The sequence below is a fragment of the Mixophyes fleayi genome, chromosome 3, assembly GCF_038048845.1.
Source record: "Mixophyes fleayi isolate aMixFle1 chromosome 3, aMixFle1.hap1, whole genome shotgun sequence".
Classification (NCBI taxonomy): domain Eukaryota; kingdom Metazoa; phylum Chordata; class Amphibia; order Anura; family Limnodynastidae; genus Mixophyes; species Mixophyes fleayi.
The window spans coordinates 339,537,530-339,565,274 of NC_134404.1; the positions used below are offsets into that span (position 1 = coordinate 339,537,530).

General features: G+C 40.3%; 1 protein-coding gene and 1 long non-coding RNA gene across 4 annotated transcripts in view; one reads left to right on the forward strand and one right to left on the reverse strand.

Annotated features, from left to right (window-relative positions):
- The first annotated feature begins 242 nt into the window (after positions 1-242).
- The window catches only part of LOC142144989 (uncharacterized), a 37,417-nt gene continuing 9,914 nt past the window's right edge, over positions 243-27,745 (forward strand). Inside the window, exons 1-4 of one of the 3 annotated variants that reach the window (XR_012689807.1) lie at positions 243-873; positions 5,001-5,125; positions 17,880-17,970; positions 22,220-22,699. This is a non-coding gene — a long non-coding RNA (uncharacterized LOC142144989). Of the gene's footprint in view, positions 874-5,000; positions 5,126-17,879; positions 18,151-22,219; positions 22,700-27,745 lie in introns of those variants that run through there. The other 2 variants (XR_012689806.1, XR_012689805.1) reach the window with 2 other exon arrangements.
- Positions 24,899-27,745, reverse strand: part of PPP1CB (protein phosphatase 1 catalytic subunit beta) — a 32,747-nt gene continuing 29,900 nt past the window's right edge. The window contains exons 7-8 of the mRNA XM_075204394.1: positions 26,652-26,786; positions 24,899-26,071 (exon numbers count right to left, since the gene is read on the reverse strand). Coding sequence (XP_075060495.1) covers positions 25,967-26,071; positions 26,652-26,786 — 240 coding nt within the window. The 3' untranslated portion in view covers positions 24,899-25,966. The remainder of the gene's footprint in view (positions 26,072-26,651; positions 26,787-27,745) is intronic.

Sequence of the window (27,745 nt, forward strand, 5' to 3'; positions counted from 1 at the left end):
ATATATATCATACATGCCAACTTTCAAAACTACTCACCCTGGAGATCCTGGGGGAGAGGTCATGTGCCAGTGGGTAGGAGGGGATGTGGTTACATCTCGCATCACCATAGCCCTGCTCCCAATATAAATTTCACAACATTGAATAATGGGGGCAAGGCTTTATGATGCAATTAAGCCCCGCCCCATATATCTATATATTCTGGAATAAATGACACTAACGTGCTAGAGACAAATAACTTCTTGTTAACCAATTTATTGAATATAATGACTCAGGTCTCATCTACTCTTGGACTACTGGTTAATGTTCCCGTTGTAAGACTCATCAATTCAGGACAATTGCATTGTCATACAGTAATCACAGGCTCTTACTGAGATCTCCGACAACCACACTCCGACAACCAAGGTTTCCTGGAGTCAGTACTTAGCGGCTAATAGAGATGGTGTCGGCTCTGTTATGGCGAGGAAGCCGTGTGGCAGTCTCTGACAGGACACGGTGACAATCTCTGACAGCACACGGTGGCAGTAATCCCCTATCTGGCTCCGAGTATTCTAAGACCACTGTGTCACAATGGCGGCCACGACGACTGATCTGGACGCAGGTAACAATTCCACCAATCGGAAATAATCCAAGGGAGATCAAACCAATCACCCGCGGCTGCGCTCCGACTGCTGACCAATCGGAGAAGAGTGACGTTTGGCGGGTTCCGCCCCGTGGCGCGCTGCGGTGGCAGCCAGGTGTGAAGTGAAAGGCGGGAAAGTGATGTCACCGTGCCGCCATCTTGTCCTTCTGCTGACAGACTTACACTCGACGATTTAGACGGGCCTGTAAAAAATAATTATCATAATTGCAAGACACAATGATGTACAAAGCTGGTGAGTATAATATAGTATAAAATATGATTGTGACATGTTATAGGTACATAGGAGGAGGGGATGCTATTTAAAATATGAAGAAAGTCTGTGCAACTGTAATTGTTGTCTGTGCAATTATAATTGATACCATACAAGCAACTTGCACTGACCAATGCATACACAGTTTTTTTTTAGCTGTGAATTCATCCATCAGTCATTAACCCTTCATCCTTCCTCACTAATCATCATTAACACCTCAATCTCCATCATTATTACTCCATCACTCCTAATTAACCCCTAAATGTCCATCAGTATCCCCTCATCCTTCAGTATTTAACCCATACTTGCCAACTCTCCCTGAATGTCAGGGAGACTCCCTGAAATAGGGGTGATCTCTCTCACTCCCTGAAGAGTCTGGCATTCTCCCTGATGCTGAGCCAGTACAAGACGTGGTTGGCTTCGCCATCTGTGGCATGATGACACAGTTCAGAAATTGTCTCCTATGTCCATGTATTGATGCCTATTGAGGTGGCCATTTTCATGGAGACCAAGATTTAATCAAAGACTGACAGGTAAGACAACATGACTTCAGTAATGGAGACAGAAATGTAAAAGACACTTCAGTCTCTAGAGATTCATTAGCAGCTTTTCTTTACCGCATAGTTGCCTACTCTCTCGGAATGTCCGGGAGACTTCCGCATTTCTGGGAGACCACCCTGGCTCCCAGGAGAGCAGGCCAACCTCCCGATTCTCGCCCCCGCAATAGATTAGTTGGGGGGGGGGGGGGAAGGGGGCGTAATGACGCAAATATCGCTTCATCTTACCCCTGCCCCCTGCTGTAATTGGCCAAATTGTGACAACCGTTTAGGGGCGGGGACAAAATGATGTACTTCATCAAGCCCCGCCCCCGCACACCCACCTTCCCCGGGATCTCCCTGAAGCCAATGAGAAAAAGTTGGCAAGTATGATTTAACCACCATCGTTCATCAGTAACTCCTCAATGTCCATCAGTATCCCCTCAGCCTCCAAAATTAACCCTCCACCATTAATTCCTCAGGGTCCATTATTGCCCCCTGATCAAATATCATAATCTTAGCAGCTTCCTGTCGTGTAGGTGTTGTTTGTTTGTTTGTTTCAAAATTGGGCAAATCCTGATTAAGGAAGACCAATGGATCAGTTCGCCAGTGTTGTGCTTAAGGCCTACAGAGAAGGAGCATTACATCATGTTACTGGTTTGTTCTTATCATCTGAAGGTCCATCAAGCAGAAGCATTAGAATAACTGACCAGTACTGTTCCTAGGATCATTGCTAAGGAGCGTCCGATCACCTTACCAGTGTTTTTTTGTAAAGATCTGGATGTTCATCTCAGTCGTAACTTAAAATTCTAGCGCCTGGGGCGAGAAAGTCAAACGCTGCCCCCCTAGCCCTCAATTTTAACCAAATGAATCTAAAATATTCTTAAACTGCGCCCCCCTTCAGCCCTGGGTGGTCGCCCCTGTCGCACAGCCCTAGTTACGGCCCTGGTCCATCTAGGAGAAGTATTGGATAGATTGCTAGTGCTACTCTAAGGCTCTGGAGGTCCATCAAGAAAAAGCATTGGATCAACTCACCAGGACGGTTCCCAGGATCTCTATGTCGACCACTATTGTAGCCCTTCTCTAGGACCAAATAACTTTTTGAACCACAGATTTACGTTAATAACACAACACCCTATGTACTGTGTACAGAATCTAAGAACAAAACACCTGCTAGCAACAAACAGTGGAGACAACTATTTTGTAACCTGAACAAATAGTCATGAGAACATCGCAAATCACTAGGAAGTGATGATTGTTCCTAGGACATTGATAGACTGCAGTTTCATGAATACTGGTTCATCTCACCTTTCTTCTTGTAATATAGCTTCATGCATCCTCGTTATATTAGTAAATAAACCTTTTAATGCATAGATACCCAGTTTTCACGGCTATTTGGCCACTCTGTTGTCTAAGGGTAATATTTTATCGTACCCTGACATTAATATCTAGTAAATGCAAATATGCAGTGTATCTTTTTGGTATGCAAAGCAACTTATGCTCTTTAATAATGTTTGCTTATAAAGAAACCTCAACTTAATAATTACTTGTTTATTTTTTTTACTTGTGTACAAGTTTATTATCTATTCATTCTAAGGTATTCTCAGCGTAATGCAAACTTGACAGCAGCCAGCTGGTGGCGCCACAATCCCACTTTTATGGTTTTACGAAGGATGACATACCTGCTCAGATCTCATCTGCAGATCCATTCTGTTATATAACAAGTGAAACCATATCTGTGGTTATTTCTATATTTTTTTACCTGAAGAACTTGATGCAATTATGATTGTGCTTTCTGTATCTCAACCTTTTTTGAAAATGATTATGACTTTTTACCTACCCCTATAACTGTTTAGGTCTCCACAAACTGCACAGACCTGATCATTTCTGGGTCTCGGTGCAAGGGTATCCATGAATTCTGATCAGCAAGTGACTGCACTCACAACTAATACAGTTAACCATATACAAGATTTTCAGATTTGTCTTATTTTCAGATATGTGCTATCAAATCTGAGAGGCTGGAATCATATTAGTTGTGTAACAATTTCAGCATCGCAGCAAAACACATTCAGGGTAGGGATATGCAGAACTAGGACACAATGTATAGAATTAAGGGGGGTATTCAATTGTCAGCGAGTTTGTTTTTTTTCTACCGTGTTAAGTCATTTTAACGCAGTTTTTTTTTATCATTTTCAAGCGGGCTAACTTTACCCGCAATTCAATTCCATTTTTAATGCTACGTTTTTTTTTCATGAAACGGTCCTCTCGCGCTCCAGTATACGGTCTATTGAAAGTATAAGGTGTGCAAGAGGCAGCCGCGTTAAAAGATATTCAGTTGTTTTTTAACGCGGCGGCTAAAACAGGAAAATATGCTGTTTTATCTCGCACCTCCTTGGGGTGTGTTAAAAATAAAAAACCTGTGAAAAGTATTTGAAATCATGTAAAAATGTTGAAAAAAAGTTAAACTATGTTTATCACTAATGTCTAACTTGTGTAAGTTGATTTTCTTGTGAAAAAATAAATGATAGAAAATAAATAAATAAATAAATCACTAATTATTATATTTATGTATGTTTTTGGTACAGATATGAATGTAGTAATGTGTTTTGACATGGTATAGATGATTGTATAGTAAAAAAAATAGTTCAATTAAAAATATGCTAATGAAAGTACTGTAATGTAGATATTATCAATGTGTAATGCAATCTAATGTAAAGAAATTTTGGGGGAGTGAAGGGGAGCTTTAACGCAGTCATGTATAACACCAAAAAAAGGTTTTGTAAACATTTCCATATATTAGATTGCATTACACATTGATAATATCTACATTACAGTACTTTCTTTACATGAAAAAACTGACAGTATTTAACTTATGTGCAAAATAAAAAACTAATTTGCACCCCTTGCATTGTAACACGGTTTTGTCCAGGAGACTACTTACTCAATTTTTTTACTTAACTTTTCTTAATGAATCAGGCCCCCAGTGTGGTTCAGTGCCTTGAGCAAATACGGACACCTAACATTCATGGCCACCTAAAAGCAAACTTGCCAACTTTTATTACCTCCCCTTCCAGGAGATCCTAGAGGGGAGGTCAAGTGACAAGTGCGGGAGGGAACAATATAACGTGATTGTGTCACTGAGGCCACGCCCCCTGCTACATAATGCTGATCGGGGGCGGGGATTGATGGGTCCTCCTCCCCCGGGATCTGGGATGGTGCCAGCTCGTCCAGAGGGACTCTACGAAATTAAGACGTCTCTCTGACATTCTGGGAGAGTAGGCGAGCATGGCTATAAGATCATTAATAAAAATATTAAAAATGACAGAGCCCAGTACTGTGATACACCACAAATAACTTTATCGCAATTTGAGTAGTATTATTACCCTTTTGTCTTTTTTGCTTCAGCCAGTTCTCTACCTGTGTACACAGTTTTCCCCTGGAATTAGTACTCTCACCTTATGTACAAGATTGTTATGTAGAATAGTGCCGAATGCATCTGCAAAATCCAAATACATCAGTTGCACTACCAAGATTCATTTTATAATATTATTGTTAATTTGTATATCTCCACAGTGATATGCAACACTGGACAGTGGGGGGCAGCATAAATAACTGCGACATGGAGTGTGGAGGTAAAAGAAGGATGGAGAGAGCCCCGGTCCTAACAGCTTACAATCTAGTAGCCATCTATTAATTTGGTAAGTCCACCTAAAGCCCCTGATAATACTGTGTAATCAATTACTTTCTATAATACATTTCTTAAAATGATCACATTTGCTTTAAAGATATTTCATAATAAAGTAGGATCATTTATAAAAGCCAACCCTGGAATCCTCATACTATTTTGTGCCAAGGAGTTTTCAGTGATATGTAACAAACACTAAGGGAACAGACATCAGTAATGGAGGCGTTTGTCTGACCAGTGACTGTGCACTGATGAAAACATGGGAGTATTGATACTGGGTATATCACACATGAGTGGAGGCGGCTCACAGATCAGCTGCTCCGGCAGATTCCTCAGAACATTCCTCACATACTCACATATATATATAGTTTGTCTCTTCCCCCCCTCACACCAGTCTCAACAAAGACATTGATGCAGCAAAAGTGTAGCTGTAATTTCACCATGACAGCAAAACACATCCAACATCATCACAGCAACGCCAAGAATGTACATAGAGCAGTATTAGGCAATTTTCCAGCTGCTGTGGAACTGCAAGTCCCAGCAAGCCCTCCCAGACCTGGAACAAACATGCTGTGTTAGAGGTATGCAACATGTGGCTCTCCAGCGGTGGTGGAACTACAAGTCCCAGTATTTTATTGTGCTTACAAACTGGTCCTTTGTAAGTGGGCGTAAGTACGCCTGATGTTATCCTGGTGCAAATGCTACAGTTGCAGAACCGGGGCTATTTCAGATGGGTCCAACTCAGCGTATAGACTGAAATACTCTATTTTTATATGCGCATTTTTGGGCCATAAATTACACCCAAGTTGTATTCAACTCTACATCAGGCCCTGTGTGTTTGGCCCCACAAGTACTGTAGTGCCAAATGCCAAATAAGAATGCCATTAATGTAATGACTATTGAGCATGCTGGTAAATCCTTAATCGTAAAAGAATTGTTGCACCAGCAATATCCTTTAACTCCCTATAACGAAGTTAAAAATTATTTTATTATTTATACACTAATTTCTAACACGGAGGTGCTATTTAATATAGGAATGAAAGAGCAGAAGTTATTATTGTAGTCCACTTACAATCTCTCGTTAATTCCTTATAGTCTGAAGATTGATCAAAACTTATTAACCAAGTTTATTACATGTCAATTAAAATCAAAGTATAAAAATCAGTGAAATAATCATAAGGTTATTTGTGAAAATTAACGTGACAGTTTGGAGCTGAAGGTGCATTCAGTTTTTTATTTGATAAGGTCATATTGTTTTATATAAATTGGGAAGTTGTTAAATTCCTCCTTTTATTATATATATTTTTTTCCTTTTTCTGAATGTGTATATTCAATGCATCTTATATCTGCACTTTATTCTATGTTCAACAAAAATGTATCATTGTTTAGTTGATAACTTTGATTGTTAAATTCTTTGATACAGTGTACTGTATAGTGATCAGATAGATTAACAGGCAATGTTCATAACCAGAGAGCTACACCAGGGCAGTATTCTCCTTGTTATGCTCAAATAGTTGTAGCACCATATGGACCTCTTATTGATCTGCAGTCCTTGTTGTCAGAACTCAGATTGTAATCAAGCCCCTGAAATAATGGATGTTAGGTTAGGAGTTTTTAATTGGTACGATGGTAGATCTCAAATGTTTGGACAAGTTAGGTACTGACCCGTCACTTAGGTCTCGGCCCCAGCAGGCTTACAATGTGTGCAGCCAGCTTCTGACTATTTACTTCTCCCCAAATTGTTATTTGAGAAGAAAACAAATAGACTAACTTAAACCATTACTACTGGTGCTGCGGCAGATGTAAAATGTACTAAACGTCAAAATAGTCTTCTGTCGTACCCCCTTGCTTTTACTAAGTTGTAAGCAATTACAATCCATGTAAGAAAGTAAAAGGTGGGCACTGTGGATTCACGGATTAGCATGCAGGATTTTAACCTGTGCTAGTACAAGACAACGGCGCCTTCAACTGCAAAATCAAGTACAAAAAAGTTGGTATGAGCATCAATTATCAGTATTAGATACACTGACCAAGAATATTAAAAGCATTTTCTTATGCATGTATATTCAGTACAATAACAAGAAAGAGAGGCTTTTGTGAGTACTCCTCTGCAGTGACCAAAGGTTGCACAGGCATAAATAATTCATACAAATGATTATAGGATGCCCTCCTAGCGATCACGGTCATGCAGCATGCATGTGTTCTAATTGGAGTCCATACAGTATGTGTAATTCTTATATGTCTGGACCTACATGGCCAATCTTGAACCATCCATGCAGACTGCTCACACAATTTGCATCAACATCTATAGCAATGTAGGAGAGGTGGCTGTGTAGTTTAACATACTTTAAAGGTCACAGAGTTGATATGGCTAAAAAGAATACTACCCACATTTTTAGGGACAGGAAGATGGTGACTCCCATACCAGGATCATTTTCAGCTTTTATTTTCTGGGAATAAGAGAAGCACTTTCTTTATTAAATTCCTAGGACCAGCATCATTTTACTACATACTGTACATCCTGTTATGAAAGAAAAAAAATTACCTCAGTTGCACTTTAAAAAGTCTGTAAAGCAAGACTTGATTTTTTTCATTTAGAAACATATAGTTTGATGTTGGAAAATAACCTACAGGTTTGTGTAGTTGTCCCTTTCCTGTTTGATTGGTTTTTGAGTTATTTTTTAGTTTGTGTTTTTGGAACTGTAATCTGTGTAATCTCTCTGTAATGGAGATATGAAAGGTCCACTGCTATGTAATCATCTACCTAGCAACCATCTGCATAGTACTTCATTTAATGGAACGTAATGCATTAAGAGGGATGTAGCTCTTGGTGCTGTGTTTTCTAATGTGTCAAGAAATCTTCAAACAAAGGCCATTAATGCTGTGCTCCCAGGCAGGGTGAAAAATCACTGTACCCAGAAGGAGCCGCAGGCAGCCATTTTCTGGGGACTCCATGGTTCATCTCACATCCCCGGCCAAAACCCAGGGCTGTGTGACGCTGCAGAGTGGCATGTCAGTGGCAGGCTTGGCTGGGGTCATGTGCCTCCTGGGTTGGTTCCATAATGGTCTACCTTGGTACACGTATTGAGGAACATTGATGAAAACTTGTCCACCGACAACGGTATAAAATAAAGGTTCTATAACTAATCATTTTTCTAGTAAAGTTCAGAAAATGACACAGTCATGTGCATGAGTGTCATGTACAATTTCTGGCTTCAGGCTGCATATAGTCACAGCTGCTGGATAGCTCTGTGTCTGTATTATGAGACACCGCTTCCCCTCGCAGTGTTTAACAGTTTACAATCTCTACTGGATGAGCAGCATTTTGTTATTTCTGTTCTTGACCCTGTATAGCAAGGAACAGAAGTCCAACAAGTTCGACCTGTGCGTATGTGGGCTGGTTGTGTTCATCCAGAGGGAGGTAAAACAAAACCCCAGCGAGGCAGCTGCCAATTTATCCCCGATGTGTAAGAAAGGCATCTGGTCCATTTGTAAAGTCATGTATTGACCTGGCCATCACCACCTTCATGGCTAAGGAGATCTATAGTCTGACGATCCTCTGTGCCAATGATGAAAATGTCCTTCTTACCTTCAAATATATAAGTCAATACAAAGATCTGATTTATAAGCTTCTTATACTCAGCGCTCTGTAGGTGACAAGAGGACATACATTTTAACTGTCCTTATTTATTGAGGTGGCGATTATATAGCCCGGATCAGACCCTTTCTCTCCACTGATGCCACCCAAACTCTCATCCACTCTCTCTTTATTTCCTGGCTGGATTACTGGCCTCCCCCACACCCGTCTTGCTCCACTTCAATCTGTACCGTAAGCTGCAGCTCAACTTATCCTTCTCTCCCGCCGGTCCTCATCTGCCCCCCCTTTCTGTCAAGCTCTGCACTGGCTCCCCCTTCGCTTCAGTTCCTCACCCTTACCTACAAAGTACTCTCTAACTCCATTTTTCCCATGCTACTCCCTTCTCTGTAATGATCTCCCCCGTTCTATCGGGCTTTTCCCCAGTCTGCCTAACTTCAGACACTCCTTCAGAACCCCTCATTTAAGATTAGCCTATCCTTCGTCCATTTATCCCTGCCCTCCTCTAACTCTCTTCACCCTCCTTCTCACCATACTTTACCTCCCACTCACTCTTCCTTCGCTCCTTCTTACTCACCTTAATCTGTTCCCTTACAGTTCTCATCCCCTAACCCTATCTTCCCTCTCTATGTCTCCTGTCAGTCTCCCCCTCACCCTTAGATTGTAAACTCCCTTGAGCAGAGCGCTCTATCCTCATGTCCTCTTCCTCCTGTTTATCTTTGTCCCCGGTTCCCCTCCTCTTTCTCCTTTTCATCACTCGACTCCTGCAGCTGTCTCTCCTCTTTTCCCTTTCCTTTGCATCTCCATCTTTGCCCTGATTCTGTTAGGTTCAGCCTCCTTTCTTCATTCCACATCTTCCTTCCCACTCTGTGCACTGATAGTCACTTTTATCTCTTTGCCTGTCCACCTATCTCTGCTGCATTTGTATTTTTTGCACCTTATTTGTACTTTTTGTACTTATTGCACTTTGTCTTTGTACTACCTGTATGCCGTATACTCTTACCCTGTACTGTTGTCCCATGCTCTGTGTACGGTGCTGCGGACCCTTTGTGGTGCCTCATAAATAAACAACAATATTAAGCCACAACTGACTTACTGGTCTATCATTTCCTGGCTCAGATTTTGTTGCCTTTTGCAATATTAATGCTACAGCTGCTTGTCACCAATCATGTGGTGCTGAGCCTGACATGAAGTAGTTAATGAATATAACAAATAGGTTTTTTTTATTAGCGAACGTAGTTCCGTTAGAACACATGAGTATATACCATCTGGGCCATGAGATTTAACCAGCTTAATTTAGAAGTTAAGCAAGTAATATTTAATTGTGTGCATGCAAGTTCAAAGTACCTTTAAGCGAACCTAAGCAGATGGCAAACTTTAAGTGGAGCCTAAGACACTGAGCAATAGACAAACTGCTGCTCCTCCATGTCGGTGAAGGTCTGGGAGTGCGATGTTGGGGTATGATGTTACAGACCAGCGCCACATTACCAGTATGACAGAAGATGTCAACCTCCCCCTCACATCTGCCTGATAAGGTAAAATGTAGATTGTGGTAGGAGTGCTTTGCCCAAGGAGAAGGTGTGCCTAAGGTGTCCACGAACCTTCTGCCACTCTATGTGCATGGGTTAAACAGTTTTTGCTTCTGTTTTATAGATTTACTTACGTGCCCTATACTTACTTAATGCCTCTGTAGTCCCTTCTCATTTTAAAACTTTGTGTTGTTTTTTTTTTATTACTAGAGATTTTGATGCCATGTTTATTATCATTTATTTATGAGGGGCCACAAGGTTTCCGCAGCACCGTACACAATACAAACAATAGACCATACAGGGAAAACAGTACAGAACATTAAACAAGTAATACCATGACTTCAGAGGCTCCAGGCATAAAAATTATAGTGAAGTTGGAGCAGAAGAGTAGGTAGAGACACAGGAGGAAGAGCTTACATCCTAAACGGAGGGCAAACATATGGCTGGCTCAAAGGGAGGCGGAAGAGGAGAACAAGCGCAGGAGCAGCAAGGTGAAGAGAGCGAGCAAGGAGAGAGCAGCAAGGAGATGACAGCGAGCAAGGAGAGAGGAGCGAGGTGAAGAGAGCGTGCAAGGAGAGAGGAGCGAGGTGATGAGAGCGAGCAAGGAGAGAGGAGCGAGGTGATGAGAGCGAGCAAGGAGAGAGGAGCGAGGTGATGAGAGCGAGCAAGGAGAGAGGAGCGAGGTGATAAGAGCGAGCAAGGAGAGAGGAGCGAGGTGATGAGAGCGAGCAAGGAGAGATGAGCGAGGTGATGAGAGCGAGCAAGGAGAGAGGAGCGAGGTGATGAGAGCGAGCAAGGAGAGAGGAGCGAGGTGATGAGAGTGAGTATGGAGAGAGGGTTAGGTGGATGGACAAGTTAGGGAACAAACGGATGGAGCGAGGGAGGTCATTCCAGTGCAGGGGGCAGCTTGGGAGCTGCCACCCTGCACTTTTATATTGTTTCATAATTTTTTTAAAATTGGTCCACTTCCTTTCTGTGATTTTATTAGGCAGGGTATTCCAGTCTTAAGTTTTACACTTCTCCCAGCTGACTAAAATTTACCCGTTTTGAAAATCATGGTTTTTGTAATCCTAATAAAAACGTTGTAAAACATAGGTGAAATGTCATTTTATAAACATCACTACCTAAATGTCTTATTTCTACATGTAATATGTCATCCTTTCTGCTAACTAGCTTTTACGTTGGTTTTCCCGATATCAGACTTTTCATATTACTTAAAAAAAATAATCCATTATATATAGGTTTTTTTTCTGTGCATCCTGTTGGGACTTTATATTCCACATATGTATTGTAAGTATCTTATCCGTTACAGCAAAGTGGATCTAGACTTGTATTCATCAAGACGTATTTTTACAGCCACTCCTTGCTGAATACAGACGTGCGTATACTATTTTCATTAAAAAAACGCACAATATATTCCTTTTGCGTGCGTTAATGAAGCAGCCCCTTTATGTTCTTTTAGCCAGTTTTGATTCTAAGAACCTGCTTATTTCTTGCACTGACCCCAACCTCTCCCAATTTCTTTAACTAAACCCTGCTTATCCGCTACAGTGACTTGTCCACTGTTCCTATATTTGCCCCTTGATCCAACGACTAGTTTAGAGTCTCCTCCAGCTGTCTACAGTTCAGAGAATAAGGGTGTAAGGTTGTTTTTTTCTGAAATCATTTTTAAGGACCCTTGATCATGCTTACATGTGCTCCCAGAATGTATGGGAAACTCCCAAAGAGTAGGCCACCCTGACGACTCCCAGGAAGTGGGTGGTACCATTATAACACCATGCACTGCAAATCGCATTATAGCCCTGTCCCCTGCTTCAGTATGCCACAACTCGTGAGACTGTGATGGTGAGAATCACATTGTAGCACCCCCCACATACTTGCCCCATACATCTCCTGGAAGGGAGGTATAAAAAGTAGGCAAATGGGCCTACTCCTCCCCAGCGCCTTACAAAAATCTATTGAATGCAATGTGCAGAAAGCACCTGAAAGTAGATTGTTCGGGATAATTGAATCCTTACAAGCAGTACCTGTCCAGCCTTCACTGCACTCCTGTTCCCATCGTTAATAGAGCAGTCATACACCTAGTATCTAGCAGAAATATGCTGTAGCAATGCAAAGTCCTGAACATATATCCCCAATATCAGACATAATTATTAGGGTGTGTCAGATCATTACTCCCTGACACTCTGCTCTTTCTTCTGGGACCCAGCGACCCACCTTAGAATGCTGCAGTTCGCCAGCCAGTGTCCGCTTAGTAAGCAGCACCATCCTGTCAGTGGACGTCCGTGTTGACAGTTCACTTAGACACAGAATCTTTGCTTCCATATGAACAACTCAATTGCATAGCAGTGATTCCATGATTTACCAGATTAGTTGTAATTGACCTTTCTTTCGTAAGAGGGTTGGCAATGATCACATTGGTGATGCAATGTGCAATAGCTGGAGAAACTGTACCAAACACTATTACGGTGGAAGTATACTACAACATGCTAGTCAGGATTTACTCATGAAAAGCAAATTTACTTTTATTGCTGGTCTAAAAATATACCATTGTTTCTCCAATATAGATGGACCATGCCTACTGGGTGGATAACGAATACATATGGCATCTAATATTGTTCCTTTCTAGAACATCCATGTAATAAAATAGCTTATAAGGAGCATTGTAATCTCTATGGCCTCAGTACTTTCATCCACTCTGAGAATCTCTCACTATATCTTTGCCATCAGGTAACAATGCACAGACATATCTGTGAAAGATAGATCTCACCATTTGGTATTCAAGCTTTACAGCTTGATCTTAAAGGGCACAAGTAGAGTGAGCGGATGAGGACTACACCAGTTTACAGTTATCACCCAGTCCACCAATTTCTGAATGATCAGAATCTGATTAGCAGTTTAGATCCACATGAACATACACTGGAAAGACAGTGTATTTAACATTGCTCAGCAGATCCTGTATGCAATGTCACCTAAAAGTTGTGCCATGCCCTACATGAATCAGTGCATTTGTCCCTCTGAGTGCTGCTTCCATTGGAGAAGGCTCTCCCTAGCCGCAAAGAGCACTCTAATGAGCTTTCTCTATAACAGCCACCTGACTGATGCCCCAGAATGTTGTGTCAAATGACAGGCTATTGAGAGAGTTAACACTGATGCTCAATGGCAGATGATTGGGGTAAATAATGACTGAGGATTGGTTGGTCCAATGAGGATGAGGGGTTGATGGCTGTGTATGGAGAATTATTATAATAAAAAGGGGAAATGATGGGGCCATGGTGGTGATGAGGGGGGCATGTTAATAGGAGGATTACACAGAGGAGATGAAGAGGGGAGAAATGGGATGGAGAGGGGGATTGAGTGGGCACTGAGAACATAGGAGAGGGTGAATGAGTTTGAGGAGTGAGGGTATAAAAAATGTACTTGCAGGGGTATACAGGAGTGAGACAAATATGACTGAGGTTAGGAGAGAGAAGGGTTGTGGATTGAAGAGGCTGTCATGTCTGTAAGAGGTGTGAGCTATGTGTATGGTCTTTTATTAGTACCTAACATAAAAAGGTTTTAATAGTAGCCAGGCTCCTACATTTTTACCCTAGATTTTAAACAATTTCTCGAGCATGTTTATTGCAGATCTGGTCTGTCACAAATCAGAAAGCCAATTCAACACTGAATAGCATAAACAGGATAATTATTAAATATGGTATGTAATTAAAACTGACGTTATTTTAAAAGAGTTAATGTATTTTGATGAAGGAAACAGACATACTTCCGGTGTTTGCTTGACGATTTCAATGTGGACTGTACATATACTGGTATTCTTAGTCTATCTTACTTGTATACACATGTTCTGTGATATCTAGTGGCACACATACATGTACTCTTTACATCAAAGACTTGCCGGGTCAGACATCTCCATCAGTCAGCACTTACACCTGCCCTGTAGTGGGTGTAAATGACACAGGTGAAAAGAAGCGTACTTACAAGATACCCAGGACTTCAGTCAGCCCCTTCTACATGGGAGTGATCTTGGCACGCCCTTACTGTACATGGCCTATTAGGCCGCCCCTTTCCTCCACCATTCTGCCCATCTCTCCGTAGGCAGTCGTATCAGTTGTGTTTGGACATGGATTGCATACAATTTAGGTGATTGGCGTCAGGTCCATTTCTGAGCATACACATAGCTATATCAAGATATGCTAAGCAAATGAATGCATGTCTGAACATGAATCATGCCAACAATGTCTAAAGCTGGGTACACACTACAGGATTTTTGTCCAATAATCGGCTCAACCAGCCGACATACGACCGCTCGTTTGAAAGTCTGGTCAGTGTGTATAATGACATGATGGTCGAAAGTCTGCCCAAACGGACGATAATCGCATCATTTGGTCATACCGTTCAATAGTTTGTAGTGTGTATAAACTTCCGACTGATCCACGACAATCCTCTGATACTTCCTAGACCTGGGGGGCCTGTGTATGTAAATCTGTGATGCCTGTACCAGTCCCACGTGGTGCGTTATCCGTACATTACTGATTTGTGTTTTGTATAGATGTGTATTGCATCTGTCTGGCTGCAGACAATTACACTTGTATAAAGCATGTGTGTTATTACACTTTGCATCTATGATGGGAATCTATTCATATTTACCCTTTATAAACTTATACCTTTAAACTATTCAAGTCATATTAACTTTTATTAACAAATATTTGTAAAATACCCAGAATAAAGGACACAGTGTTCATGCAACAGTTTTATTGCAGGAAAAAAAGTACAACATTTTTTTATTGCAGAATATGACAAGTGAAAAAAAAAAATAGTATTACACTTTAAAGGTGCTACTGGTTTGTGGCAGAAGAGTTCCAAACAGCATATACATTTCAACAAAATTTTTGTCAAGGTTTTTAATTTTTTTTCTTGATGTTGCTTGGGTTTATATTTCCTTTGATTTCTTTACCTACGAAACAAGGAAATAAAAAATGTTTACCATTAAACTTCTATATCTGTAATTTATATCCAACGCCAGAAATACTCTCATTTGCTCCTCTTGCACACTGCTCGAGATCAGTTTTATGTTTTGGTCCCTGTGGCGCAATAGCGGGCTTAACCTCCATATATTCTGGAAAACAGGCGCCATTTTGGTTATTATGTTTACTGAAATACCTTCGTGTCTAACTTCTTTCATATCTTAGGATTCAACATAATTTTTATTTTCTTGTTTGATAACAGGTGTTACATTAGTGGTATCAGTGGTATCTAAACAGGCCTTCTCACCGTTAATTCTTCGTTCTGACAAAAAAAAAAAAAAATCTGTTACAAATTAGGCATTTACATTGTTTCGTGTGAAACTAGAATGAAATAAAGTCCTTCAAACAGGTACACTACATGTGCTACTGACCTTTTTTAATGTTGTAGTCGTACTGGTCCAGTACTTTTACCATCATCTCCACCTCTCTTGGGCTCATTTGCTTTGCTCTTTTTGAGCATCTCCACCCCCCACCTTAACTTTTTCAACATTTTTTGGCCCTTCCAGCACCATCTCTGACTCAGTATCTGTCTCCATCGCTGCAACTCCCACGGACACCTTCTCCTCACCCGCAACCCCCACTGACACCTTCCCCTCACACACCATCTTCTCACGATCCTCGGCCCCAGACAGGCTCCAGTCATTTTATACACTCAGACATGGGCGTTCGTTTCTGCTGTGGACCAATCAGCGATGATGCCCGTAGAGAATGGAGCATTGTGGGTGATGCCTATTCGTGTATAATAACCTTGTGTATGGAGATTTGGCTATAACTTTAACCCGTACAGGACCATTACATACAAAGGGATTTTATTATTAGGGAATAATTATTGCATTGCACTTTGCCAGTTAAATGTTTTTTTCTAAATTTTATGTATGGTAATAAACTTCTATTTTATAGGAATGAATGAAGAGACAGTGTTGCCTTCTCTTTTTATGCGGCTTTGGGCGTTAACTACAGTGAAAACTCTGCCCTTTTATGCCAATGTCTTTGGTAAATCGTTACATGCCCTGCAAATGTTGCATCAGTGTGTACAAAATTGTAATCATTGCTCACGACATCATGGCTGTAAAAAGTTGCTAAAGGGACGTCTGCTCTTTCCTTTATTGTCTAAAACAAGGCTAGTGTGTATGCAGTCCATGGACCGAGCGATCGGACCATCGATCGAATGAAAAATCGATCGGCATAAAAAGTTGGTGGAAAATTCTGTAGCATGTACCCAGCTTAAGTGTATGCAATCTTATAAAATACAGTACAACACATCTGGAGGCTGTAGTTTCTTGTCCAGTTCTGGAAACAATGTAGTATAAACAGTGGATTATTTATGAGGTCTCTTTTCCTGGATTAGTCTCTGTAATGAATCTGTGCAATCAGTCTATGGGTTCAGGACCTGTACCCCACACCAATATCAACCAACGCATTTCGAGTCTTTATCAAGGCACTGGGAAAAATATACTTTTGTGGCTTTTTAAACTCTTTCAATCAATGAGACAACAGCTCATTAAGAACAGCCATGTGTATAATTTGATAAAGCAATATTTTATAACTATTTCGCTCCAAAATTGAATCTAGTGTGTGTAACAAACACAAAAAAAATACACAAGAAAATAACCATAAAACTTAAAATAGCAAATGGTGATAGCACCGATGTCTATGTGGTACAAATACCACCATTATTTTCAAAGCCATAGATTAACTGAATTATCAATCAAATAAAGTTCAGGTCACCCACATCCATGGTAAATAAAGCACCACAAAAAACTGCAAATTACGCAGATATGAACCTAGAGTTTCCATAGCAACACGTCTGGCAAAGAAACGTGAAACCTTCCAAGCCGTTTTCTAACCAATAGCATAGAGGTCTCCTGCAACTATGGTGATGCAATACTGAAGCACCTGTTTCATAAGACCTATAAAATGACATATCAAGCGTCACATTCCCATACAGAGCCTTCATTAATACTGCACTCGGAACGCTGAAATAAAAACCACATTGGACACCCCAAGTGGGTATTCTAATGGGACGCTTATATTACTCCAGTTCATGAAGGCCACTTTTTCTATATGAAATAGGGTAAACTGCTTGTATAGATAATACCAGTTATCAAGCTACCATCAGGGCTAATGGGAATACATGATGCAAATCTCTGCACTCCCCTAAAATTCATTATGCTATATCCTGAAGACATAAAATTACTACTAAATATATAACTCCTATCCAGATGAGCTGGTATTACATAAATTATAAATGTACAGCTCATTTCACAGTAGAACTCACCTGCAGAATATCTGATACATACTATAGAAACCATTTTAATTCAGTATCTGCATTTATTCCTATAGGATGTAAAGTGCCTAATCAAAGATCAATTTTATTCCCGTTTTGGATAGTGCTACATTTATATCATCCCAGCCAGAATGTTTAGGTGATCCTATAAAACAATTGTGTATCTTTTTGAAATGATTAAAAACCCTGAATGATTTCACCAGTCTCTTAACGTACTAGAGTTCTGCCTACAAATGATTTTTACTGCATTAACATTCCAATAGATAAATACAGTCCATACTGCTGCATGTAATGAGCTCCATAATCTGATATATTTTTTCCCTTGATTGCAGACTTGGACTCTGTGGAAGGGCAACGTTTACAGACGGAATAAATGCTGCATCTATAAAACCCAAATGACGCAACTACTTTTAGGTGGCAAAGGTACAGCACTTCTAACAAATTGTATAAATTGGCTGCTTCCATATACATAAACTTTGGCTATTGTGTAATGTCAGCAAGGAGAGGATCTTTATAATCAATACATTGCAATGTTTTTAATGATTCTACTTGTCTATATTGAGTGATGAATGATAACCCCTTGTCCTTCTGGTATTTCTATTTATGAACCAATAATTCTTCTAATCCATTTTTTCAGCCTCCTTAATTGCTTTATCAACAATTGTAAGTTTACACATTTATCTAGAAATGGTTCTCTCATCTCCTTCGCTTGTGCATGAAAGATATTGAGATCAGTACAATTCCTTCTTACTTGTAGGATATTTATATGTGATGGTTGCGAGTGGTTTTTAGGAATTACATTATGTAGGTCTTAAATAGTTTTCAGTCCTTGTTTGCAGATCATTAGACTAGGACCCAATTCTGAAGTATATCTTATTTTATAATGTTTGGTATATTTTATATAAGGTCGGGGAAAAAAAACCCAAAAAATAGGGCATTCATCAGCGACTTTAAAACATTACATCAAGTGCAATAGTGTCTAACCTATGTCACAGGGTGAAAAGAACTCTTCTTGACCCCACAAATTAAATTTCCACATATTACCCTGACAACATCCTCAACTAAGTAGCTGCAAATAGCATTTCTTGTACGAAAAGCCATCCAACTAAATTTTTAAATGGTCAATTTCCCATTACTACCTCAGGTAATAAGGAATTCCACAGCATAACAACGACCCCCCCCCCCCCCCATAAAGTAACAGAACACCCTCTTATGCTGGCAGATAAACAATATCTTCCATTTGCAACTGATGTCCTTCGTATGAAAAGTACAAGAGGTCATTAGACAAATCTTTGCATGGACCTCAGATATATTTATACATACTTAGGTCACCTCTACTCATAAAGTAGACAAAAACTTTTTTACCTTTATGAATAAGGTTGTCCTATCAATTCTCAAGTTCTCCAATGTTCTTAAATGGAGTTGCACAAAACTATACCCCCACACTCCATTTGTAGGCCTCTCAGCATGCCATTAGGCTGTGCAGCCACTGCCTGGCATTGTGCTGCTACTCACATTTCCGCCATCCTAGTTTTCCCCAAATATATTCCATTTAAAGTGTAAGTAGCACCATTATTTACATTAGATTTCATCTGTCATTTCATAGCCCAGTTGGGCATTTTATCTCAATCACTCTTTACAAAGTTACTATCCTGACCGTTTTCAATCGATGTACATACTTTTCTAGACCAGGGTTGTCCAACCCGCGGCCCAGCACGCCTGTAAATGTGGCCCAGCAGCAGTTTTGGTTGTGGCAAGGGGGCAGCGCTGTTAATGGGAAAAAAAAAATCCTGCAAAGAAAAGAAAATACTTACCTTGCGGTCACGTCAGCTGGTACTCCAGCTCCCTCCCTTGTCTCCTCCTCTGTTGCGGTGCTCGCAGTGAATGTCGGGCGTGATGTCATCACACCCAACATCCATTGCGGAGCGCAGCACAGAGGAGTCACCCATGTGAGAACAATCGGCAGCACAGAATTGGAGAAGAGAAGAGGACAGGAGAACAAGCCGATTAAAAGGTAAGTTAAGGGGGGGAAGGGGGATTTTTTTTTTTTTTTTTAAATTATTATTATTTCAATGGACGCTGACCAGTGAATAAAAGTCACCTGGTTCTGGAGCATCATGGACCTTATCTCCCTGCTACATACTTCTACTTGTAATACTAATGGGGCATTATATATTATTCTCTTTGCCCATTATAAGTTGTTATCCCTTAACTAACAGTAGTGCAATTAGCAAAACAGGTCACAATTTGGGGTCACATTGGTGTATATGTCAGGTACCGCAGGCCTGGTCAGGGCACCCTGATATACAATGCCTGGCTTAAATGCACTTTATTTTATTTACACTTGGTTTTTTGGATGATCAGCTATCATTGTTAGTGTATCTTATGTGCGGCCCAAACCAACTCGTCATCTTCCAATGTGGCCCAGGGAAGCTAAAAGGTTGGACACCCCTGCCCTTGACCCAATATTCACAACTTCACTACCAGACTTAGGACCTTATTTAGAGTGGGACGCAAAGTCCGTTTAAGAATTGTAGGAGTGGGAGTGTGCCGCAGCTTGGTAGGATATTACGAGTGGCACGCAACCCCCCAGTTGCGTCCCACTCTTAATACCCTATCGAGCTGCAAGCAGTTCCTGCAGCTAGCAAACGCTTGCACCACCTAATTCCTGCCGCACAGCTTTAGCCCTGTTCTGACGTGTGTTGCGCCTGCACCTCACTGCGACTAGTATTTACTTACATGGTCACGCCTTCACAAATCAGTGTTCCTCCCATTCTCTCGTAGGGAGTCGCAAGTGTTAATTGCGTCCAAGATGCAGGCGGATTTGGCGCTTTCTGCACATGCGTGGTAGTCTTTTTTTTGTTGGATGCACCTAAAACGGACTTTGCGAAATGAGGTCCTTAGTGTGCAACCACATCGAAGGTGTTTGTAAAATCCAAATACATACCAATAACACTACCAAGATCCAATTTTAAACTCTCCGGCTCTTAAAAACGAATCATGCCGACAATTTTAAAATGAAATAATGTACCCACAACAGAAGTCACGCTCACTGGTTTACTCATTTCCTGATTCTGATTTTTCACCCCATTAAAAGACTAGTACTACATTTGCTTTTTTACCTATTTTGTGGCAGTAAGTTATGAGGAAATCTATAAATATAAGAGTGTTCTGTCAACTACTGAACTTAGGTTCTTTAGTACACATGGGTGAAAACCAGCTGGGACAGGTGCTTTATCAGTCTTAATCTTGTTTAAGCTTCCTCCAGTGTTAGTCTGGTAATATTTCCTGGTGCTTTTTTTCTTTCTTTGCAAAAAACAAAGACGTGCTAATAGGGCCACTTAGAATACAGGTCTGTAGATCCAAAAAATGTCACTTTCTTTACTATACTATTGGAATTCTAGATTCATGTTAACACTTAAGAATTTAACCAGATTATCTTATTGAAACTGGAACGCAAATGATCGACAACATAGAATTTCTTTGTCAAAAACGGGGAAGATGATGCTATTTTGTAGAATAATCTTTAATCACAAAGTTGGTGTTAATGTGCAAAATATTGACCCCATTGCCGTCCCTTGCGCCTGGCTGTGTCTTTACACCAGAAGTAGATAGGACATAGTACAAACACGCTAAGAAAACCAATGTGTGTCTGATTATAGGTTAATCCATTATATCTGTATTCTGCATGCATCCAGCTGTGTTCAATGTAAGTATACAGTGACTTTACAGAACAGTTCACATTTCATCATAATGTCCCTTAATGTAATTTGGGTCTTTAAACGCAGTATGGAACAAAAGCAACTTCTGTTTAAGGTTCTTAGCGAGTGGTCTTAGGGCAGATGATCTGGAGAATAATACAAACAGATAAAATTATCCTATTAAATCACAGACCTACCTTGATGCTGATGTTACTTCTGTATTAATGTTATATATCTATTTTCATTTCATTATCAATACTGATATTGATTATACTTTTGTTCACAAGAAATAGCGTTTCTATATGGTATGTACTTGCAACATTTAGTTTGCATGCTTCAACTTCTAGGACAAAGTGTAGCATACCATGCGAGAGAACAGGGGAACACATTAAGTATTGCAGTGCATCAGTAAAACCCTACAGTTAATGCTCTTGTAAAGTGAGAGATCACTGCTGTGTGAGGTTTAAACTGATGACTTTATGTATAAAAAGTGGCATTCTGCCCAGCAGAACTTAAGGAGTTCTTAGTTCAGATGCCAAACAAACTCTCTAAAGGAATAGGCTTAATTTAGTTCACATAAAGCAACGCAGCAATTAAATCTAAAGACAGGAGCAAAATTAAAATATAGAGCGACTTCCCAAAATAACAAGTATTGCATACTACAGCAGAAATGCTCATTAGAGACTGCAGTCTACAAACCCATGCAGTGAAGGTTGTCCTCACAAGAGCTCTGCTGTGCATGAAAAGGGATGAATACTAGATTTAAAGCAATTATGGAAAAAAAAAACACTTTAAAATCAATTAGACCTTTATTTAAAAAGAAAAAACTAAATTTAGAAGCCCTGTTAAACGCTGATTGCTTGCACACAACAAATCCATTTTTTGGGTCTCAAAATATCTTTTTAACCAGCTGAAAGTTGTTTTTTCATAGCAAAAAACATTGCACATCTGTATGTAATCACCTCCTCTAGGACCACAGCTGTTCAAGAAGGATGCAACCAAGAGAACAGCAAGGAAATCCCACAGGAAATTTTATGATCTTTATTTGGGGTTCAATCAAACTCCATTGCATTGCCAATTACCTTGGAACTTTGAATATTGAATGCAATTGGTTTTATTTTCACTTTTTTTTTATTTTTATTAACAAAAGTCTATTTGTAACCATGAAGATTCAAGTGAAAAACAAAGTCACATTAAAGGTGGACAAACTGTGATATAAAGCCTGAAATCCAGATAGATCATGTCAGACCAGTACTAATGGTGGGTAGGCTTATTATATCCACTGTAACAGACAGTGCAGCTGTCTATTTCAGTGCGTGCACTGTAGTATTTTCATTTGTCAGCGAGTTACTCATTATATTTCTATTCTCAGAGCAGATGATGTGTCTAGGCTCCTTACAATAGTTCAGCTCCAAGCTGTTCAAATATATGTCTGGAGGGATGCACATGCTCATACATAAAACACACACACACACACACACACACACACACACACACACACACACACACACACACACCCCCTAGGCTCCTCACACACAGTGGTGCACATTACAAAAAATTAAGGGTGTGTCCACCTTCAGATAACATTGCCTTGTACACATATCCTCAACTAACAGCTAAACATTGTATTTATAGCATCCTACTGGACTTTACAACTAATGGTTTAAAGACCCAACAGAAGGTATATATACACTCAGTGGCCACCATTAGTTACATCTGCTTATTAATACAAATATGTAATCAGCCAATCATGTGGCAGCAACTCAAATGCAGAAAAGCATGCAGACGTGGTCAAGAGATTCAGTTGTTGTTCAGACCAAAAACCAGAACGTGGAAGGAACGTGAGCTAAGCGTCTCTGACCATGGAATGTTCATTGGTGCCAGACCAGTGGTTTGAGTATCTCTGAAACTGCTGATCTTCTGGGATTTCCACACATTGGGCCTGATTTATTAAGGATCTTAACTTAAGAAACTTCTTATTTCAGTCTCCTGGACAAAACCATGTTACAATGTAAGGGGTGCAAATTAGTATTGTTTTGCACATAAGTTAAATACTGACTGTTTTTTCATGTAGCACAAATACTTCATAGCTTGTACACTGAAATATAAAGTTGATATTTGTGTGCTACATGAAAAAAGTCAGTATTTAACTTATGTGCAAAACAATACTAATTTGCACCCCTTACATTGTAACATGGTTTTGTCCAGGAGACTGAAATAAGAAGTTTTTGAAGTTAAGATCCTTAATAAATCAGGCCCATTGTCTCTAGAGTTTACAGAGAATGGTGCACACCAACAACATCCAGTGAGCAGCAGCTCTGTGAGTGAAAGCACCTTCGTTAATAAGAGAGGTCAGAAGAGAATGGCCAAAGTGGCTCAAGCTGAGAGTAAGGCAACAGTACTAACCATGTGTTACATCAGTGGTAGCAGAAGAGCATCTCTGACCACACAGCACATTGGACCTTACAGTGGATGGGCTACAGCAGCAGAAGATCACACCGGGTTCCACTGCTGTCAGTGAAGAACAGGAAACGGAGGCAGCAGTGGGCACCGGCGCATCAACACTGGACAGCTGAAGATTGTAAAAACGTTGCCTGGTCTGACGAATCTCAAATTCTGCTGCAGCATGCAGATGGGAGGGTCAAAGATCACCGTAAACACGAATCCATGGATCCACCCTCTCTTGTGTCAGTGTAGGCTGCTGGTGTAATGGTGTGGGGAAGGTTTCTTAAGCACCCATAAGATACTTAATACCAAATGTGCATCATGTAAATGCCACAGCCTGGCTAAGTATTGTTACAAACGATGTACACCCCTTTATGGCCACAGCCTACCCATCTTCTAATGACTGCTTCCAGCAGTATAACGCACCATATCACCAGCACACATTGGTTCTATAACATGGAAATAAATCTGCAGCAACTGTGTGATGCCGTCATAAACATGGACCAGAATCGCTAAGAGATGTTTCCAGCAGTGTCGGTCCATGGCACAAAGAATTCAGCCTGTTCTGGGGTCAGGGGAGATCCATCCAATACTAGAGAAGTGCAGCTAATAAAGTGGCCACTGAGTGTATGCCCCGTGACAAGGCATACCCACAGGAGATACAGCACAGAGCTGCTCACTGGCTTCAACTGTATTTATGGTCATGGAACAATAAAACAAGCAAATGTATTAAATTAAAACCGCAGGATGGTATGTACTAGCTGTCATTAACATGTCAAGAGAAGGTGGAGAGTGGTGGGGGGATTTGATGATCTGCATGCGTGAGACTGTTAGAGAACAATCAACTAGTTTATTATTTTTTTTTATGACATTTTATTGAAATAACGAAAATAAATCAAAAAAACAAAAGAAGATATTTAAAAGCAGTTAGTAGATTGCTGGGAAAGAATACAATTCATTGTTAGTCATGTGACTGCTGCTTGCAAATAAATTAAAGTCTACATATAACCTATAGAGTGGAGGCAGACATTATAGACTGAACAATATTCCTAGCCTATTAAACTCACTAAGTCTAGTGACATCACAGAGGTATGTGGCACCAAGAGGTTCCTAGTGAATTGATCTCCAGCCTTGTAAACATTAGTTCAGTCTAGAATCTCTGCACCCACTCTGTAGGCCATGGGTATACTTTAATCCTGAAAACAGGGTGGGGGGAAACTAGTAGCACGTACAAATTGCAAATTGTCACTTCTAAACTTTAGTTCCAGAGCCCAAGGGGGAAGGTGGGGGGCAGACATTACTCCAGAATGGATCTAGAAGTGAAAAGGCAAAATGTGCCATAGGAACGTAGAGCCATTTCATGTGCAAACCTACATTTATTGTATACATGCTGTAATATATCAGAACTGAAAACAGATAACAGGATAGACTTGGAGACATTTGACCATAGACCGGTCTAGGGACACAGAACATTAGTATCAAAAGGGAACATCTAGTGAAGCTGGACGTGGGGGGTTATTACAGGATAGGTATCAGTTCATTCTCCTTACAACAGGCTGTACATTTCATAAAGCAAGCTGTACACAAGCCAAATGTACCAAGAAGAGTAATTTTTAATGTCAAAGCAGTATAGAACTGAAAAAGCGATCGTTTGTCAACAGTGAGACAGGAAACAAAAGAAGAAACCTGAAAGCGTGGAAAAGCGAAATACCACAGAGCACACAACGGGTGATTATTTTTTTGAGACAGAATTTACAACGCACGCTTTAAAAATAAAAGCGGTGAAGTTTGAGACAACGGTAAAGTATAACCCCTTCAATGCCAAGAGGGGGGATGGGTAGGAAACTGCGCCCTGGATGTTGCACTGGGAACTTGGTTAGTACAATTATGTCCTGCAGATCCAGCCAGCACTGAAAAGGTTAACATGACAAATGTTGAAGGAGGACGTTGACGGCAACGCTGCTTTTGACCCTGCGGATGTTTATAAACGGGCTGGCAGGTTCCTTGGGGGACAGACTTATTACTATGGACATGGACTCAGCAATGCCGTATGGGGCTTTTAGCTGTGCATACTATAACTTGTACTTTGGGAATTAAGCAGATTTAAATATTATGCTCTTTCTGGAATCTTTTACCTGTCTCGTGAAGGTAAACGTGCGTGACATTTTAAAAGGGTCAAAAATAACTGGGTGATGTTAACAGTGCACACTTATTATAAGGTGGAGTTTGTCTTGATGGAGACCAGGAGCTGTGCCATCAGGAGGATATGCTCTTCACCTCTTCTTAGGAGGGTTGGCTGTCCGAGGAGGCGTCACGGGGCGCCCAGAGTTCAGTCCGCCATACTGGTACTTCGCTTTCTTTTCTGATGGTTTTAGGATCTAAAGACAGACATAAAATAAAAATCATTCAATGGAGTATTCTAGAAATTAGCCAGGGCTCTACTTAATAAACATAAACCTGATTTGCATGTCACTTCACTTCGTGTAGTCAGAAAACCCATTTAGGACGCCATTTACAGGAGGTTCAGTTACTGCAAATGTCCAACCAGACAAAAACCTACTCCTGTCTATACTAGTAGGGAGGGAGAGAGACCACTCTCGGCTGTGTGTAAACAAACTATCACCTTCAGAAAATGTCTTTATCCAAAGACAGAACAGATCTAAATCATAATTTATTTCCTACACATAACAAATACATGGAAGTGTTTCTAACAGCGAGATATATAATCTACAAAAATGACACATGAAGACAGATCACTCATTTTTGTCCGTAACAAAATGTAACATTTAGTTCTCTTGTATCTCTAAGACAGGCCTGCAACATTAGAGGATGTAACTGTCTGGAAACAATAGAACTCTGTTCCCATTATACTGATATTCTGAAGGGTCAGTTATTCATTTATTACATAGAGACAGTACAATGCTCATTGTCTAGTTCCACCTTTATCAGTGGCATTACCTGGAAGGAGCACATCAATGTTTCATCCACGCTCATCATGCCACCAGCATTATCAAACTCCCCGCAGTAGTTCGGAGCAGAAAACAAGGTGACCAGCTGCCGCTTAGCAAAGAACTCGTAGCCATCTTCAACCACCTGTGTGGGACAATAGAGCCAATGTTATCACTCCAGTGTATGCAAACTCTGTTATATGAAAAAAAAAAAATCCCTACCAATGTTACAGTTATAGCAGAGGAAGTTAAAGTATGATTACAGCCAAAACTGAAAACCTATTTTTAGATAGTAAATATTTATCTAAAACCCAGTAATACTCGCCCCTTAATCATAGCTGAATGATATAGGATACCAGAGCACACGACGCGTCAAATCATTTCAGGTCATGTGATTATGGCAGGACAGGGGGTTTTAGTTTTTACGAAATACAAAGTTACGTTCCCGCCCATCTTACAAATCCATAAAGTAGGACTGATGGAAGGATAGCCATTTCATTTAAATCACCACCAGGCCTTTTATGACTAACAAGATGTAAATCTATACCATTAGCAATGTCATTAAAAATGACCACTCTCTTATCAAGTAAGTCTAAATTAGGACTATGATCAACCAGATTTAAATTCATTCCTACTTGTGGTATTTGATGCTACTACATTACTGTTCTGTTGTACATGTTCCACAGGACATAACATGGTATTTTGTATTGTATAATTATGTGTAACTGTTACAGCCGTATATAATAGCTCCCTAATCATGTGTTGTGTAGAGTCATGCGATAGCATTCATTTAACTATGATTAAGGGCAGGTGCTGCCTGAAACGCATTATCAGTCACATGTTTGAAAGATACTTCTCGTGCCCTGGTTTCCTTCTCCTCTCCAGCTGGTGTATGTCCAACATGTAAGGGACATTTATAACCCGCTTCTTTATTAAGTATAGCAAGTGCAGACTTGTAATCTTTTGGTAAACACTTATCTTTGACCCAATGGATCGCTTAAATGCTGGACCCCAGTTAAGTACGGTAATAAGTTGTCCCTTTTGGGACAAGGTTTTAGTCACAATATTCAACCCAAAACAGAGTTTTCACTAGCCTTTTACCAG